This window comes from Scyliorhinus torazame, chromosome 18 (genome assembly GCF_047496885.1).
Source record: "Scyliorhinus torazame isolate Kashiwa2021f chromosome 18, sScyTor2.1, whole genome shotgun sequence".
Taxonomy (NCBI): Eukaryota; Metazoa; Chordata; class Chondrichthyes; order Carcharhiniformes; family Scyliorhinidae; genus Scyliorhinus; species Scyliorhinus torazame.
The window spans coordinates 128,254,954-128,273,577 of record NC_092724.1 but is presented as its reverse complement, the minus strand read 5'-3'; the positions used below and the strand labels follow the sequence as shown (position 1 = coordinate 128,273,577).

The following is an 18,624-nucleotide window of genomic DNA, read 5'->3' as shown; positions in this document are numbered from 1 at the left end:
ATGAGGACTGCCTTGTGTGTCTGCATCTCGGTTATTATCCTGGACTTTGTTCCCTGTTGATCATGTCATTGTCTGCCTGAGGTTATCATTATTTCCGTTTACAGGGAAGCGAATAATGTGGGTGTGATGGTCCGTACCGTTGAGTATCCTGATTTAACAAGTCTATATCATGTTAAGCCAGATGTTGAATGTGAGATTTGAGCACAGTCTTTATCCCAAATGTTTTTGGGGCCTCATATTGTCTGACAATCCTTGCGGTGGAGGGAGGAAGATGATCAGAGTTGGTGAGGGGTGGAGGGTTGGAGTTGGTAAGGTTAGTTCGCCCTCGCTGTGATGAGGAATTGTTTTCCCAATTAGAGCTAAGCAGTTACTATTTTTTTTCTCCTTACTTTTTTTCTTTTAATTTGGATCAGAGCATCCAGACTTTTTTCCCTCAGGCAGCCTTACCCCTTTTTCCTGACCGGTCCTGGTTGTCGGGGTGGGTTTCCTGGTGGGGGAGGTGGGCTGCCTCCCTCCCCCCCCCCTCCCCTCTGCAGGGCACCCCTCTCTTTGGGGCATGCCCTGATGGCCTCCTCTTCTCGGAGAAGAGATTTCCACCCACCCCCTTTATGGCTGGGATCTGATGATATCTTTCTTAACCTTGGGTATTTTGCATTGTGGCTTTCAATGTAATTCCCCCTTGGCTCTGGGATTCTCGGTTTTCTTTTATTCCTCTGTTATTTTTCTTTGAAGCTATGGGTATGATGAGTAATCCTGTGCTGTTGACTGTATCCTGCTTTGCTGCAGACGGACGTTGTATCCGTGGAGGGAACACGTTGGGGATATTGTCCCCGACTCATCTGGTCTTATTTGTTCCTGTGTTTGCAATGACTTCTGTCATGTGCTGTACCTGTTTTGCATCAATACCTGTGGCTTTTTTGTCTTTTTCTTGTGTTTTGATGCGCTAATTGTTAAAACTTGAAACTTTCAATGAAAATACATTTTTTTTTAAAAAGCAATAGTAATTCGTGCCAATGAGATGTCACACCTGGTGGGTGGGAAGACTCACTGAGGGCTGACGATGTGACATTAATCACGCTAAGTATACGATAATGGATGGAAATCAGGTTGGCGCCCTTCCTGGGCGTGAACCTTATCGCGTCATCGGGGAGGGACCAGGAAGATTGCATTCCGAAGTCTCCCTGGCGCAAATCCTGTTTTTGGCCTCTCGATTTATTGGCCATTGTGGGATTTGCTCCCATGCCTAACACGGCCGCTAAATCCTGCCCAACAAGGTAAAGTAACACAGTAATGTAACTAACACTAAAATGTTTTCTACCCATTTTCTATCTTTCACATTGGGCAGACTTTTGCTAGCTTGACACTTGTTATTTGTTATAATTATCTGCACTCCAGGAAATTAACCTATTCATTAATTTTGTTTGTATGCTTACGAGTCTGCATCTGAGTTTTTATATGCATTTGTGGTCTGACCTCTTCAGGAATCCCTAATTCACTTTAACTCAATATCTGAGTTCTGTCTAGCCGTCAGTCTGATTGCTCAGGTTGGCCATCTAATTCTTCCCAATCAATTCCCGTTAATGTGCATACTTTAAAATGTTATCCACTTATCAAAAATAATGCGATAATGTTAGAACTCTTAACTGCTCTTAATTGTAATATTCACTGAAATAGTTTTTTTTTAAATGTAGAGTACCCAATTCTTTTTGTCTAATGAAGGGGCAATTTAGTGTGGCCAATTCACCTACCCTGCACATCTTTGGGTTATGGGGGTGAGACCCACGCAGACACAGAGAGAATGTGCAAACTTTACACTGTCAGTGACCCAGGGCCGGAATCGAATCCGGGTCCTCGGTGCCGTGAGGCAGCAGTGCTAACCACTGCACCACCTTGCTGCCCCCCCCTGAAATAGAGTTGACTATATTCTTCTTTTAAAAGGCTTGAGGTTACAACATGTACCATAACTTAGTTTTTTTTACTTTGTAAAAGTTATTTTCAATATGTCAAAATGTCTTTGCTAAATGGGTTGAAATGTGTTTTTATTGTAACACAGATGTGTTGATTTTGGACGGCATTGCTGTCAGTTGCATGTTGAAGTTTGCTGCAATGGTGTTGGATACAAATGTCACATTTGTTTATTTTAGATAGGCCTATGTTAGTTTGATTAATAGCCTTCTTTCTGGACAAAAACTAAAACTCTCAAATTGTCCATGATATAAATAACTGTAACCAGTTCGATAACTATGCAGTTTACATTACAAAATGATCCCTAACATTAAGTTTAGTAGGTAGATGGATGGTCATTTCTCGTTAATGTATGTCACATCTTAATAGTTGCGAGACAATTATTTCAACATAAATAGACTACTTATGTGTAAAATGGAAATATTCAACACATGTCAAGATGAATAAGGAATTTTATAATGTACACAAGTCGATGCTACTTTAATTCCAGCGAAGGTGGACCAGAATATGATGCAAAATTCCCTCTTTATCTTTACTGAACTAGGAACATCTTTTCATAACAGTAACAATATATTCCTCCTTTGCATGTATCAATAAAAATGTTACACTTTATGGAATAAAGAACCTGGATTTTTAAATAACTCTGGGCAGGCTTCATTTTGGTTCAACTAGTTTCAGCTTCTCTTTTATAGTTGCTGGTATTTTCTTCAAAACAACGCTGCACTTTCATCCAATTTTGAAAATAAGGCGTTTAATCTTAATTCAGATTTTTGAACTTTGGCCATTGTACAAAATAAACTAAATACATTCCAAACTGATTAAAGTAAGTGATCATTTCTGGACTGAAATTTGCAAATTTGGAATTCTGCAAATGCTAGGGATTGCCAGCCTAAGAAGCATAGTACCTTAGTTAATGTAATGTAATTTTCAGGTCCACAAGCAGATGTAATTACTGTTTAGACACTGGATTAATCTGAAGTGTAAAAACAAGTCTCTTTCATTCTACCTTTAAACATTCCTTCTAACTATGAGTATTAAATCAAAGACAACAAGATAATGCTGAAAATCCCCTGTTTATCCTCTGAATGAAGGGGGGGGGGGGATCTTTACGAAAGGTAAGGTATGAGGACCCATTTCAAAGAGCTAATGTTGTTTTCAGAGGCGTTAGAGCAGTTTGTAGGAGATTAGAATGCTGCTTTAAGCTATGTGTCTGTGTGAGGCTATCTTTGTCTTGTAGCTGAGCCTGTTGAATGTAGCTGCTGTGCGCTGGTGTGCACACCTGTGTTGTGATAATGTTTTGATCCGTCAGTACTGCTCAGTCATACGACTAAACCCAAGAATCCTTTCACACCTTTGTCTTTCTCTGTTGTCAGCTTTTGTTTATTTTCCTTCCCCTGTCACACGTGTTCCAAAGGAACTTCTCCTCAAAAGCCCTCTGTGCCAAAGCGGTGGGCTAAAGTTTCTGCAAACAAGGGAGCTCCCACCAGCGGAAGCTCCACAGCGATGGCAGACAAAAGGAAAATAATCCTCTTGCCAGGTGATAGCCCAGGCTCTTCCCACATACCTTTGCATGCCTTTCTGTGAGTGATGGGCTTGGTCATGTCGCGATAGTAGCCTTCCTTGCAGTAGTGGCAGTGACGGCCCGCTGTGTTGTGACGGCAGTTCAGGCACACCCCTCCACTCTTCCGACCAGAAAGTTTGAAGAGTTCCATGTTGAAACGGCACCGTCGAGCATGCAGGTTACAATTGCAAGCTGAAAAAGAATATACAAATGAAGCTGGAATCAATCGTTTTACAAACAATTTTGTACAAACTCTGAACCCTTATTCTACACTCCTCAATCAAGAGCTTATATTTATCGATGATAAGTACTTGATGACTGTACTAATGATAGTACAATTATTCAGTTTACATATCACTGCAGATATATACAAAATAACAATAATAATCTTTATTATTGTCACAAGTAGGCTTACATTAACACTGCAATGAAGGTACTGTGAAAATCCCGTAGTCGCCACACTCCAGCACCTGTTCCGGTACACAGAGGGAGAATTCAGAATGTCCAATTCTCCTAACAAGCACATCTTTTGGGACTTGTGGGAGGAAACCAGAGCACCCGGAGGAAACCCACGCAGACATGAGGAGAATGTGCAGTCTCCGCACAGACAGTGACCCAAGCTGGGAATAGAACCTGGGACCCTGGCGCTGTGAAACAACAGTGCTAACCACTATAGCTTTGTACTTTATCTGGGTTTCTTGCATTTTATGTATGTTTCATATTCCTTTTACATTGGTAGGTTTATACTGCAGTGAATCTGGAGCAGAATTGGCTGTGGATTGAAGTTGGAAGTGTGAACTCTCAGTACTGGTGTCATAAGGAAAGTCATTCCTTTGTTCATGGGTTCCATGAAAGTAAAATACCAGTCTCGACTGTGTCAGTCAAACTCTGGGCTAAAACAGGGGAGAAAATTTTCCTGTGAATATCCAGACTTCAAATCAGCACACCAACTACACAACACAATTTGAAACCAGCAAAGTGGATATCATATTAAGTATTGGACATTTTACTCGTCTAGCAATAGGTTACCTGTTCTACTCTCTCCATTTGACCAGAATCTGAGCTCTGATCCCATAGCGTCTCCATCACGACCGCTTTCACCTCTTTAACATTGCCTAGCTCTGTCCATAGCTCATCATATCTGCTCCTGAAACCATCATCCATCACTGTTACTGATAGGTTTGACTATTCCAATGTTCTCCTATCATCTGTGAATTTGAGCTCATTTAAAACTCTACTTCCTGCATCTCAGCTCATGTCCATAAGACCATAATAGGAACAGGATTAGGCCATTCAGCCCCTAAAGCCTGCTCCACCATTCAATAGGATCATGGCTGATCCGACATTCCTCATGTCCACTTTCCTGCCCTTTCTCCATAACCATTGATTCCCTTACTGATCAAGAATCTATCTATCTCAGCCTTAAATACACACCATGGGCGAAATTCTCCCGAAACGGCGCGATGTCCGCCGACTGGCGCCCAAAACGGCGCCAATCAGACGGGCATCGCGCCGCCCCAAAGGTGCGGAATGCTCCGCATCTTTGGGGGCCGAGCCCCAACATTGAGGGGCTAGGCCGGCGCCGGAGGAATTTCCGCCCCGCCAGCTGCCGCGGAAATGACATCTCGGGGCGGCGCATGCGCGGGAGCGTCAGCGGCCGCTGACAGTTTCCCACGCATGCGCAGTGGAGGGAGTCTCTTCCGCCTCCGCCATGGTGGAGACCGTGGACTTCCATTCCACACCCCTTAAGAATCTTTTGTGTTTCAATGTGATCATCTCTCATTCTCCTAAATTTTAATGAATAGAGTCCCAACCTGTTAGCCTCTGTCAACCCTGTATGCTCCATGTAATTAACAAAGTAAAATATTTAAAGATATTTCATGTCTAATTTCGATGCCGGCCCCGGGTCACTGTCCCTGTGTAATTTGCGCGTTCTTCCCATGTTTGTGTGGGTCTCAACCCCACAAACCCAAAGATGTGCAGGCTAGATGGATTGGCCATGCTAAATTGTCCCTTAATTTGAAAAATAGAATTGGGTACTCTAAATTTTTTTTTAAAATCATGTCCATGTGCATCCTGCCAACCCCCACTGACCTCAATAATATCCTCCAGTTGTATAACCCTTCAAAATCTCTGCACTCCTATTCTGGCTTCTTGTCCACTCTTGATATCCATCAATCCACCATTGGCGCCCCTGCCTTCAGCTGCCTACGCCCGAAGTTCTGGAGTTTCCTCCCTAAACTTTTTCCACTCTAATTCTCTCTCCCTTTAAGCGAATCCTTAAACCTACCTCTTCAACCAAGCTCTTTGTCAACAGCGTCTCCAATGCAGCCTTGTGTCAAATTTTGTTTGATAATAATGACGAGAAATTTCTTGAGATGTTTTACCATGTTGAAGGTGCGATATAAATGCATGTTGTTTTTGTCGTCTCCAAAATTAGACTATTGGAGGCATGAACGCGATAATGTACGATAATCACATTGATCCATTGCATTGAAAATTTAAAACGGTAACTTGTTATTGGCTGATTTGAAATGTAATTCAAAACCATCTAAACCAATAAATGGAATTGAAACATTGTGGATTATGCAGAGAGCAAAAATACCGGGCGGGATTCTCCAGATCCCAGCCGCATGTTTCTCAGTGAAACGCCGTTCACTGTTAGTGGGATTCTCTCTTCCTGCCGCTTATCAATGGGATTTCCCGGGGCGGCACAGTGGTTAGCACTGCTACCTCACAGTGCCGAGGACCTGGGTTCGATCGGGCCCCGGGTCACTGTGCATGAGGAGTTTGCACATTCTCCCCCTGTCTGATTGGGTCTCACTCCCACGACCCCAAGATGTGCAGGGTAGGTGGATTGGCCACATGAAATTGCCCCGTAATTGGGAAAAAGCTTTAAATTAAGAAAGAAAAAGTCAATGGGATCTCCCATTGTAGCCACCCCATGCTGCCGGGAATGCTGTGGGTGGGACTGTGCTGCCAGCCAGAACTGAGAATCCCAACGGCTGGAGAATTCCGCTGTAGAAGTCTATGGTGATTTACATAACTAAAGGCAGACATGATATCCTGTGTCAAAATTCTAATGTACTGTTCAATCATTTGAACTGGTAAATCTCACAGAATGTTTGAGGTGTTAGCACTTTCTTCAATGATTTTTCGAGAGGATTGTTGAATTCCGCCATGATTTTGCTTCTGTGAAATTGATGACAAATTTCATGACACAAGCCGCAATGGTTCTCCCTGTTGATTGGGATTAGATTTTTGAACGAGTGTTCCTTCGGAAGATGATCATGCTTTCAAAGCTGTTTCAGCTGCTTTTGTGCTAAATGGCTCCAATTAACTGAAAATGACATTCAACAATTGAGCAGCTTATCACAATACCTGGAGGTTGTTAGTAGCAGCAAAGCAAGCAAAATAGAACCTTCCTCCAGGCAATCACACCACATGAGTCTAGTTTACGTCCTCCCTCACTGCAGAAGATTATATACCCAAACTATAGGTACTGCCTGAGCTAATTTCTTTTAAAAAAATTTTTTTACAGTACCCAATTATTATTTTCCAATTAAGGGGCAATTTAGCATGGCCAATCCACTTACCCTGCACATCTTTGGGTTGTGGGGGTGAAACCCACACAGACAAGGGGAGAATGTGCAAACTCCATACGGACAATGAGCCAGGGCCAGGATTTGACCTAGGTCCTCAGCTCCGGAGGCAGCAGTGCTAACCACTGTGCCGCCGTGCTGCCCCCCCTGAGATAATTACTTGTGCAGTGTCACAAGATAAGATAAAGATGCAAGGCATTAAGGGTAAAGTAGTAGTATGGATAGAGGATTGGTTAATTAATAGAAAGCAAAGAGTGCGGATTAATGGGTGTTTCTCTGGTTGGCAATCAGTAGCTAGTGGTGTCCCTCAGGGATCAGTGTTGGGCCCACAATTGTTCACAATTTACATAGATGATTTGGAGTTGGGGACCAAGGGCAATGTGTCCAAGTTTGCAGACGACACTAAGATGAGTGGTAAAGCAAAACGTGCAGAGGATACTGGAAGTCTGCAGAGGGATTCGGATAGGCTAAGTGAATGGGCTAGGGTCTGGCAGATGGAATACAATGTTGACAAATGTGAGGTTATCCATTTTGCTAGGAATAACAGCAAAAGAGATTATTATTTAAATGATAAAATATTAAAACATGCTGCTGTGCAGAGAGACCTGGGTGTGCTAGTGCATGAGTGGCATCAAGTTGGTTTACAGGTGATTAAGACGGCAAATGGAATTTTGTCCTTCATTGCTAGAGGGATGGAGTTTAAGACTATGGAGGCCATGCTGCAATTGTATAAGGTGTTAGTGAGGCTACACCTGGAGTATTGTGTTCAGTTTTGGTCTCCTTACTTCAGAAAGGACGTACTGGCACTGGAGGGTGTGGAGAGGAGATTCACTAGGTTAATCCCAGAGCTGAAGGGGTTGGATTACGAGGAGAGGTTGAGACTGTACTCATTGGAATTTAGAAGGATGAGGGGGGATCTTATAGAAACATATAAAATTATGAAGGGAATAGATAGGATAGATGCGGGCAGGTTGTTTCCACTGGCGAGTGAAAGCAGAACTAGGGGGCATAGCCTCAAAATAAGGGGAAGTAGATTTAGGACTGAGTTTAGGAAGAACTTCTTCACCCAAAGGGTTGTGGCTCTATGGAATTCCTTGCCCAGTGAAGCAGTGGAGGCTCCTTCATTAAATGTTTTAAAGATAAAGATAGATAGGTTTTTCAAGAATAAAGAGATTAAGGGTTATGGTATTCGGGCCGGAAAGTGGAGCTGAGTCCACAAAAGATCAGCCATGATCTCATTGAATGGCGGAGCAGGCTCGAGGGGCCAGGTGGCCTACTCCTGCTCCTAGTTCTTATGTTCTTATGTCACAGCACTGCTCTGTCACCCCAATAGGGCCTCATTGTCGCACTTGCAGGGATTTTTAAAAATTCATTCTTGGAAACTGGGGCATCTTTGGCTAGGCCAACATGTATTGCCCATCCTTAATTGCCCTTGAGAAGGTGGAGGTGAGCTGCCTTCTTGACCCACTGTGGTCCATGCAGTGCAGGCACACCAACTGTGCTGTTGGGGAGGGTTTTCCAGGATTTGGACTTGACGGCAGTGAATGAACGACGATATATTTCCAAGACAGGATGTTGAGTAACCTAGAGACAAACTTCCAGGTGGTGGTGTTCCCATGTATCTGCTACTCTTGTCCTATGGTCTTCTTAATGCCTCTTTTAACATGAAATTAATCTAGAGGAGTTTTAAATACCTTTGAGTGTGATTTTTAAAAAAATAGAATTAGTCTGCGGGATTCTCCATCGGCGGGATCCTCTGCTTCACCTGCAGTGCACCCACGCCTGTGGGTTTCCAGATGGCATGGGATGGCCTCAATTGAAAACCCCATTGGCCGGCTGCCAGAACGGAGGATCCCACTGCCGGTGGGGGCTCGTGGTGCCGCGCCGGAAAACGGGGCTGGCGATACAGAGAATCCAGCCCGGTATGTTTGCATTCACTTAAGAGTTCTCATTGCTTACACAGCAGATTGTTTGGTAAAATCAAAGATGGCAACATACAAAGAAATTCTCTTTTCGGACAGTCACAATGGTATGGCCATCATACCAATGGGTTCTTCCGAGACAATCTCATTGTTTAGGACTGTTCAAAACAACATTGCAATAATCACAGCAGTTTTGGTCTGACCAAAACAGGCATGTTCTCCTGCCTCCATCTTTTCTCTTGAACAGACCTTTGTTCTCAAGGGATCTGAAATTTAAATAGTTTGAAGTGTTCCAGCCAGCCAATACCTTCAATATCTTGCTTCTGCTGTTTGTTTGGAGTTGCAATTCTTCTGCCCAGAAGAGAACTTTGCACATATTTACAGTATGTGTCTCAGTAATTAAGTTAATTCAAAGCTCGCTTAAACTGCCTCTGCATTGGTGTCAGTGGGTGGAAGTTTTGTCAGATTCTGAAGAGTGTTCATGCAGCCCACAGCATCTTTAATGATGCACTGCTGCTGTTTGTACAAGGCTGGCAGGCTTCACAATAAATATAAGACCAAAAAAAACCCAACGAGAATAACAACATTTATATAGCAAGGTTACGGTAGAAAAATATGGCCGGCGTCTCGCAGAGGCTTAAGGGAAAATAGATGACAACCCAGAGGAGGAGAGATTAGACGGTGTAACCAATGCTTTGCCAAATAGCTGCGTATTAAGAATGGTCTGAAAAGAGGAGAGGGCGATCGAGTAATTTGTAAACCTCAAATTGGAGCTGCACTTTATTTTGTGGTCAAATCCTAGTGGATGATACTATACCCTCCAGTGATCTCACCTGACGTCTCCAAACTCTGGATGCATGCTGCAGTTTTCACATTGAGGTGAAGTAGCTGGTCATGACCCTGGATGCTGAAGTTTTTATTGTGTTTGCACCTGCAGAACTTTTGTTTCCTGGACTAGATCAATTTGCTTCTTTTTGATCAACTTTTTCTTCTTCACCAGTTCTCCTGAAAACACTGATCCCCCCCTCCTGAGGCACAAGTTACCCTCAAGCGACTCTCGCAAATCTATTTATGACGAGACTTGATGCTGAGAATTGCAAGATGATTCAACTCTGGAGGAATTTCCACCTATCACAAACTTGTTTTCACCTGACAGTCACAAGTGCATATCCAGCTGGATTGTGTTTGGATGTAGAACCCAGTCTGGCCTCTCCACTCCTTAATCCAGGAACACCAAAATCAATTCTAACACTCCTACTGCCTTCCCAGCTGGAATCTGCAAACTCAGGAGAGACTGGGATCTCCCAGGTTGCAAAGTTCAGTTACCTATTAAATAATGTCACTGACCTCTGCTAAGAATCCTGTACTAATACAACTGTTGAAACTGCTTGCAATGGAAAAGAACAACTCCTGCATTTCAGTTAATAGAGCTTTATTCTTTCACATCAAGATAAATTTGCATCCATGGTCATCAGTCATTGTCTTCACACATGCTCCTAAAATGCCCAGAATGAACTGGCTGATGCTATCTTTAGTTTGCAGATGTTCAATCCCACAGTACTGTTTTTAAAAGTGCTGTAAACTACAATGATTGAAATCAAATTAATCTAATACTGCATTAATGTTACAGAATAGCTATTCAATGCAGCACTGTAACACAGCTGACTCTGGAGATGTTAAGATCTGCCTAACAGTGTGGATTTAGTACCCTTCCCCCCAACCCACAACCACCATCTCTGGGTCTCTGGAGACAGTATGGTAAGGCAGCAATGTGATTGTGATTTTATTTTTCACACCGTAGTTGCGCTACCCATGCACACTGTCAATGTTTGCTTATTGTTAGCTTTGATGAACCTCCTTTGTTAACATGATAAGAATGGATTAACATGAGATGTTAAAACATTGATAGAGGTAAGGCCGACTGCACATCACCGGGACTATTGAACGATTTCTACTTGAAGCAGTACAGTACAATATAAATGAATTAAAATTTGGGCAGCCGTTCCCCCTCCACATTCAGTTCTATTCCCCATAAAACACTGTGCTGTAACGGTGTTGGAAAATCATTTGATATCATCCAGTACTTTGTGGTAATACTGAACACAATTAAATTTATGTCACATTAATAACTCCGAACAGAATTTGATCAGGCCAGTAAATGGGATATATGGAGAGTGCTATGCGGACTAAACTTAACAGGGCTGCAGAAAAAAGCTGGAGAACATTGTGTAAATTAAAAAACAATTTTTAGAGCACCCAATTATTTTTTTTCCAATTAAGGGGCAATTTAGCATAGCCAATTCACCTACCCTGCACATCTTTGGGTTATGGGGGTGAGACCCACACAGGCACGGGGAGAATGTGCAAACTCCACACGGACAGTGACCCGGGGCCAGGATCGAACCCAGGGCCTTGGTGCCATGAGGCAGCAGTGCTAACCACTGTGCCAACATGCCGCCCGACCATTGTGCAACTTTAAATTTAATTCAAGATATTCAGATTAACAAGTGGGATACTGCATCTGAAATCCTCAGTGGGAATCACTTTTAATGGATGAAGGAAGAGTGCCCATCCTTGTAAGAGTGAATAATTTGAGAGCTGGTGACACTGATGTGTGACAGTAGCTTATACTGAGTAGTGTAGGTACAAGATTAAACCGTTGACAACATGGAGGGGGAACTATGCTGGAGAGAGCCAAGATAAAGATCTAACCTCAAGGCCAAACTCCTTCTGACAGTACAAACACTTCATCTGCTCCATTTGATAAAAACAAGCAGTGTGATTTGCCAATCATTTCCTCAAGCAACTCTGGCCCTCATGCAATGCTGGGAGGCAATCGAAGCTGAATCTATTGCCATCATCTGTCAAGTGACTGTTTGTTAAGCACGTCAAACTCTGTAGCTGCTAGTGACCAAGAGCTGCCAGTATCTCCCAATACATTCCCAACATAGCAATTTGTACCTACACTAACAGCACTTGCTCGTGCTCCCAATTAACTGGACAAATTGCTCCCAGGTGGGAGCCTTGGACTGATTGAAAGCAATGAAATGTTGCTGGAGGGTAGCTGCAAGCTGTGGTCCTATCATGTCACTATTATGCATGCAGGCTTTTTATGTGAAGGCGCTGTCAACTCAATATTAATTTATGATCTTAAAACCTGATGTGTCTTTTAAAAATGCAACTGGAAATTCTCTTTGCAGGTGTTGCATATACCGGATTGGATTGAATTGTCATGCTTCGCCAAGTGATAATGCATTATGTCAAATTATTCTACCCTATATTATTCTTGCAGATTGTTCAGCAATCCAGGCAGTGAATAGTTTTCTTCAGTTTGACACAGAGTTGACTGCTGTAAAGTGAATTATATTTCATCGCTGTCAAATATTCCAGCATTTGAAACAAAAACCAAATGTAGGTTTTAATCTTTGTGGCTTCAAATTGACAGTGTGAACACTATTTACTTTCACCGAAGCAAATTGTGTGTTTTTGGACATCTGCCATATTGTGATGAAAAGTTGTATGCCTTGGTTTTATCACACGATTACTGAATAGTGTGCATGTCAATGGTTGTAAAGTCCATTGGGATATCATGAGGTCGTGACGGGCATTGTATAAATGCCTCCCTTTAGGTGGCTGATGTTGGGCTGTAGCATCAAATCTCAAACTATGCAATTTGTCAAAGAAATAAAGAAATGCATATATAACAGAGATCCTATGATAGAGATTGTTGAACCTATCAAGAAAAACCTACAAACGTACAAATTAGGAGCAGGAGTAGGCCATTTGGCCCCTCAAGCTGGCTCCGCCATTCAATAAGGTCATGACTGATCTACCTGTCACTCCAACTCCACAATACTGCCGACCGATTACCTTTCCCGCTTTGTTAATCAAGAATCTTTCTAGCTCGGCCTTAAAAATATTCAAAGACTCTGGGACGGGATTCTGTGATCCTGAGGCTAAGTGTTGACGCCGCCGAAAATGCCGTTGCGTTTCTCGACGGCGTCAACACAGCCTCAGGATCAGCAATTCTGGCCCCTACAGGGGGCCAGCACGGCACTGGAGCGGTTCACGCCGCTCCAGCTGCTGATCCCGGCGCAAACTGGGCGCCGCGGGATCCGCACATGCGCAGTGGCACCGGCTCCAACGCGCCCATGCGCGACATGGTGCAGGACTACAGGGGCCGGTGCGGAAGAAAGGAGGCTGCCAGCAGAGGGGCCGAACCACCGATCAGTGGGCCCCGATCGTGGGCCAGGCCACATCGGAGGCCCCCCCCCCCCCCCCACAGGCCGCTGCCCGACCCTTCCACGCCGCGTTCCCGCCGGCTGAGAGCAGCTGTGGATGGTGCCGGCGGGACTTGCCGTTTTTACGACGGCCGCTTGGCCAATCCCGGGCCTAGAATCGGCGGGCCGGCCTCGTAGAGAGAATCGCGTGTCGGCGTCGGGGCAGCGTGGCGCGATTCACGCCGGTTGCGGGGATTCTCCGGCCCGGCCCCGGGCTGAGAGAATCCCCCCCTCTGCTTCCACTGCCTTTTGAGGAAGAGAGTTCCAGAGACTCACCACCCTCTGAGAGAAAATAATTCTCCTCCTCTCTGTCTTAAATGTCCGACCCCTTATTGTTAAGCAGTGACCCTGTTCTATCTTTGTTGCAACTGAGGCTTCTGGCCTTTTCTATCACTTTTAGCATCAGAAATTCACAAGAGATCCTTCTGTGACATCTCATTAAAATCACTGCAGATCTCAAAACACTTTCCATTGTTACAGTTCAATGTTCAAATACTGACTGGAATACAAGTTTTCAACATTTCTACAAGGGCTATTATATATGATTTTTCCCCTCCATATTTGTTACTTTAGCAAATCCCTTTTTACTTCATTTTTCTGGACCCCAGGAGGCACTCCAGCCGAGGCAAGCTGCTTATTGCGACAGGTGGCTCCAAGTGCCTGCACTTCACTTTTTTAAACGGCCATGAGCCGCAGGCCCCCATAACATTTCTGCTGCCATTGTCTTTCGTGATTCAGTAAGTCAAAACAATTGTTGTTTTTTAAAATGTCACATTCTCGCATTTTTAAATGCAAACTTGTAACAAGAAACGCTAAGTTATTACAGGGTGCCCACCCCTGCTGTAGCCTTCCTTGTAGTTTTATAGATCCTCACTTTACCATTGAATTGTAAAATACACTTCACACGATTACAGACCGATATACTCAAGGTCAGTCAGCACAGAATAAGGGAAGCATCTGGACATCCAGAAATTAGCTGAATTAGAGGAAGCAAAGAGTACATGGAGCTGCATCAGAATGGAAGAGGTGATTATGTGGTGCCTCAGGGATTAGGACTAAGGCCATTATTGTTTACATCGTACATAAGTGATCTGGAAGTGATTTGCAGACAGAAATAAAACTGGTCAAGTTTGCCAAAAGTGGGTGGGAGCTGCAAGCAAACTAAATATTGAAGGAGCTGAATAGACTGTGCGGTTGGACAAACAAATGGAAGATGCTATTTTTAATGCAGAAAATGCAACGTAAAATGGGTGAACGGAAATAAACAATGGTCATCAGGTTGAATGATTCTCTTTTGGAGAGTCGGTGCAGACTGGATGGGCCGAATGGCCTCCTTCTGCACTGTAGGGACTCTATGAATCTATTCTATGAACGGCGTAGAATGCAGGATCAAACACAGGAGCGAGATCTGGAGGTATTGATGAATAGCTCATTGAAATTAGTTCCGCGTGTAACAGTGAAGAGGAAGGCAAACAAATCTTCTGCTGGAAAGCTGGAGGGATGATTTCAAGGCGACTGGACTTGGCTCCACTTGGCATGCTGGGTACATTTCTGCTGATTATACCTTCGATCGACACCCCAACTTTGGAGAGTGTTTGGTGGTGAGGGTCAAGGGAAATAACGAAATGGATAACGTTGGACAATTAGTCAGCTGAGTTATGAGGAGAAAGGAAAGTTCGGAAGACCATGTCAAAGTTTTCAAATTCTAAGGGAGGCAGATTGACTGAATCATAATAAATTGTTTGACCTAATCATTGCCTCAATATGAGGAGAGGAGAAGACATGGGGCGGCGGACCTTTCTGACTGTTCTCACCAGCGGGATTGTCTGCTCCCACCAATGGCGAACCCCCACCATGGGTTTCCCGGCAGGGATGGATTCAATGGTAAATCTCATTGACAGCGGTGGGACCAGAAGATCCTGCAGCTGGTCAATGGCAGGCTGCCTCCCGCTGCTGGGGAATACGCTGTGAGAAGGCTTCCCCCCATTATAGGTTAAGTTCAGAAGAAGGACAGTATTTATATTAAACTGAATATACTGACTGTGGATCTTGTTTGAACTTTGGGACAAGCAATGATAGACTGCAATCACAGGCGGGATTCTCCGCGAACCGCCAGGGCGGGCCACTCCGCCGCCGAGGAGTGGCGTGAACCACTCCGGCGTCGGGCCACCCCGAAAGTGCAGAATCCTCCGCACCTTCAGGGGCTAGGCTGGTGCACGGAAGGGCTTGGCGCCACGCAATTGCGCCGAAGGGCCTCCGCCGGCTGCCGTGAGTTGGAGCATGCGTGGGAGCGCCAGCCTGTGCTGGCGTCATTGCAGCGCATGCGCAGGGGGGTTCTTCTCCGCACCAGCCATGGCGGAGGATGACAGCGGCCGGTGCGGAGGGAAGGAGTGCCCCCACGGCACAGGCCCGCCCGCGGATCGGTGGGCCCCGATCGCGGGCCAGGCTACCGTGGGGGCACCCCCTGGGGCCAGATCCCCCTGCGAACCCCCGAGGACTCTGCAGGCCGCCCGTGGAGCCAGGTCCCGCCGTTAAGGACCTGTTGTGATTTACGCCGGCGAGACCCACCGAAAACGGGCGGCCACTCGGCCCATCGCTGGCCGGGGAACCGCCGGGGAGCCGCTGCCTGCAGCTGCCGACAGGCGCACCGCGATTCCGCCCCCGCCAAAACCCCGGCGCCGGAGGATTCGGCAGCCGGCGGGGCGGGATTCACGCCACCCCCTGCCGATTCTCCGACCCGGCGGGTGGGTCGGAGAATCCCCCCCCCCACATCCCGAATCGATGTGGCGATTAGGGGCTTTTCACAGTAACTTCATTGAAGCCTACTTGTGACAATAAGCGATTATTATTACCATGGATGAAGGACTTCAGTGATGAGGAGAGTCTGGAAACATTAAACTATTCTCCTCAGATAGCTGGTTAAGAGGGCGCCAGTGTGTTCCTCTAATTCCTCTATAGTGGCGAGACTTGAACAACATATGGTAGGCAGGAAAATAGGGCTGAACACTTGTATCCTCAGCATCTCTTGGCAGAACAAGGTGACCAATGCAGAGGTCATGGAGCATGTTAAATCCATCAGCATACACTCAATGCTGAGCCAACGACGTCAGCTCTGGTTCAGCCACATTCATCAGTGGGCAGCACGGTAGCCTTGTGGATAGCACAATTGCTTCACAGCTCCAGGGTCCCAGGTTCGATTCTGGCTTGGGTCACTGTCTATGCGGAGTCTGCACATCCTCCCCGTGTGTGCGTGGGTTTCCTCCGGGTGCTCCGGTTTCCTCCCACAGTCCAAAGATGTGCAGGTAAGGTGGATTGGCCATGATAAATTGCCCTTAGTGTCCAAAATTGCCCTTAGTGTTGGGTGGGGTTACTGGGTTATGGGGATAGGGTGGCGGTGTTGACCTTGGGTAGGGTGCTCTTTCCAAGAGCCGGTGCAGACTCGATGGGCTGAATGGCCTCCTTCTGCTCTGTAAATTCTATGATATTCTTCCCATGGGTGCGTGGATTTCACACCCACAACCCAAAGATGTGCAGGTTAGGTGTTTTGGCCGCCCTAAATTGCCCCTTAATTGGAAAAAAAAAATTGGGTACTCTAAATTTATAAAAAAAGAAAGAAAAAAAAATGATGGACGGCATTGATCTTTTCCATTCCACAATTTAAAGTGTGTTTGACAACAACATTATCTGCGCCCAAAAGGTTGTTGATTGGACTGAATACTGCTTTCCCTTAGAATCATAGAATTCAGGGCAGCACAGTGACCCTGTGGTTAGCCCTGCTGCCTCACGGCGCCGAGGAGCCGGGTTCAACCCCGGCCCAGGGTCATTGCCCATGTGGAGTTTGCACATTCTCTCCCCCGTGGATCTCAACCCCCCCGCCCCCCGCCCCCCCCCCCAACCCGAAAGGATGTGCAGGGTAGGTGAATTGGCCACACTAAATTGACCCTTTTTTTTGAAAGAAAGAATTGAGTACTCTAATTTTTTTTTAAACTAAAAAACTAAGAATCTAGAATGGTTACAGCACAAAAGTAGGCCATTCAGTCTGTTGTATCTGTGGTAGCCCTGTGAAGAAACATTCATCTCTTTTTCCTGCAGTCCTGCACATTTCCTGTCTTTCAAATAATGATCCATTGTGGCCTGGATCAGTATTTGGTAAATCTGCCTATTAGAGTGAGTAGCTGGTCTCACTCTAAATGCAGCTCGTCTGATCTACCCGAGGCATTGGGATCTAACCCCTTTGCCTCGGAGACCTTAGGCGAGCACCATTCAGTTCTGTTCCCCACAAACGGGGGGGGGGGGGATTATTATTATTATTAATTAATTTATTTTTATTATTATCAAGCAGAACGGCACTTGGGGGATCCCCTGAGGCATTGTAGGCCCCCGCCTGTTTGGATCTGGTGCCTCCCAGGTACCTTGGCACTCTCATCCTGACACTACAAGCCTGGCACCCTGGCAGTGTCACCTGGGTGCCACGCTGGCATTGGACTCGGCCCAGGGTGGCCCTGCCTATGTGAAGTTGGGTGCGGGGGGGCTTTTTAGGTGATTTAGGGGTGTCCGGGGGTCGCGTCGGGGATTCGCGGGATCGGGATTCCATTTAAAAGTAGCGCCTCAATCTCCTCCTGCACTGAGGAGTTCGAGCGAGCAGAGCTCCACAATGCAGGAAATAGGACTAAGTGTGGCCTTGATGGGGTGTTCCCCCCCTGAGGCCCTGGATTGCAATAGGAGTCCCATTCGATGGTGTGGTTTTCTCGGTGCTGTGAGCGCCGGGAAACACCCGGCTAATTGTGCTCGACACGGGACTCTGTTGCAATTCCATTTGATCGCGCCCATTGTCTCTCTGCGATCTTCCTACCAGAATGAATCACCTCACACCCTCAGATGTCCCTGCATTAAATTTTATCTGCCACTCGTCTGCCCATTTCTCCAACCTGTCCAACCCCTGTTCTCATGTTTCACAATGCTTTGAAGTTTCATATTTTAAATTTTGAAATTCTACCCTGTACACTGAGATCTATGTCATTAATATATGTCGGGAAGGGTAGGGACCCTAACACCAATCTCTGGTGTTATTTTTCTGACATGCATGTATATGAGTTGTCACAGATCTGTATTATGCCAAGAGTGTTAGTACAGTTTAGCTGAGATCACATCAGAAAGCAAAATACTTACTTTCTCTGACTCTGTTCTCAACTGAACTTATTTATTTTTGTGGAATTTGCACAGAATAGGTATGCTAAAATGTCCGAAACACTACACAGGACACTTTTCATACATGGGGCTCAATGCTTAATTCA

General features: G+C 45.4%; 1 protein-coding gene across 6 annotated transcripts in view; it reads right to left on the bottom strand.

Annotated features, from left to right (window-relative positions):
* The window catches only part of LOC140395496 (netrin-1), a 266,763-nt gene that overhangs the window by 129,770 nt on the left and 118,369 nt on the right, over window positions 1–18,624 (bottom strand). For all 6 annotated transcript variants that reach the window (XM_072483325.1, XM_072483328.1, XM_072483329.1 and 3 more), the window contains exon 3: window positions 3,530–3,718. In XM_072483325.1, the coding sequence (XP_072339426.1) occupies window positions 3,530–3,718 (189 nt within the window). The remainder of the gene's footprint in view (window positions 1–3,529; window positions 3,719–18,624) is intronic.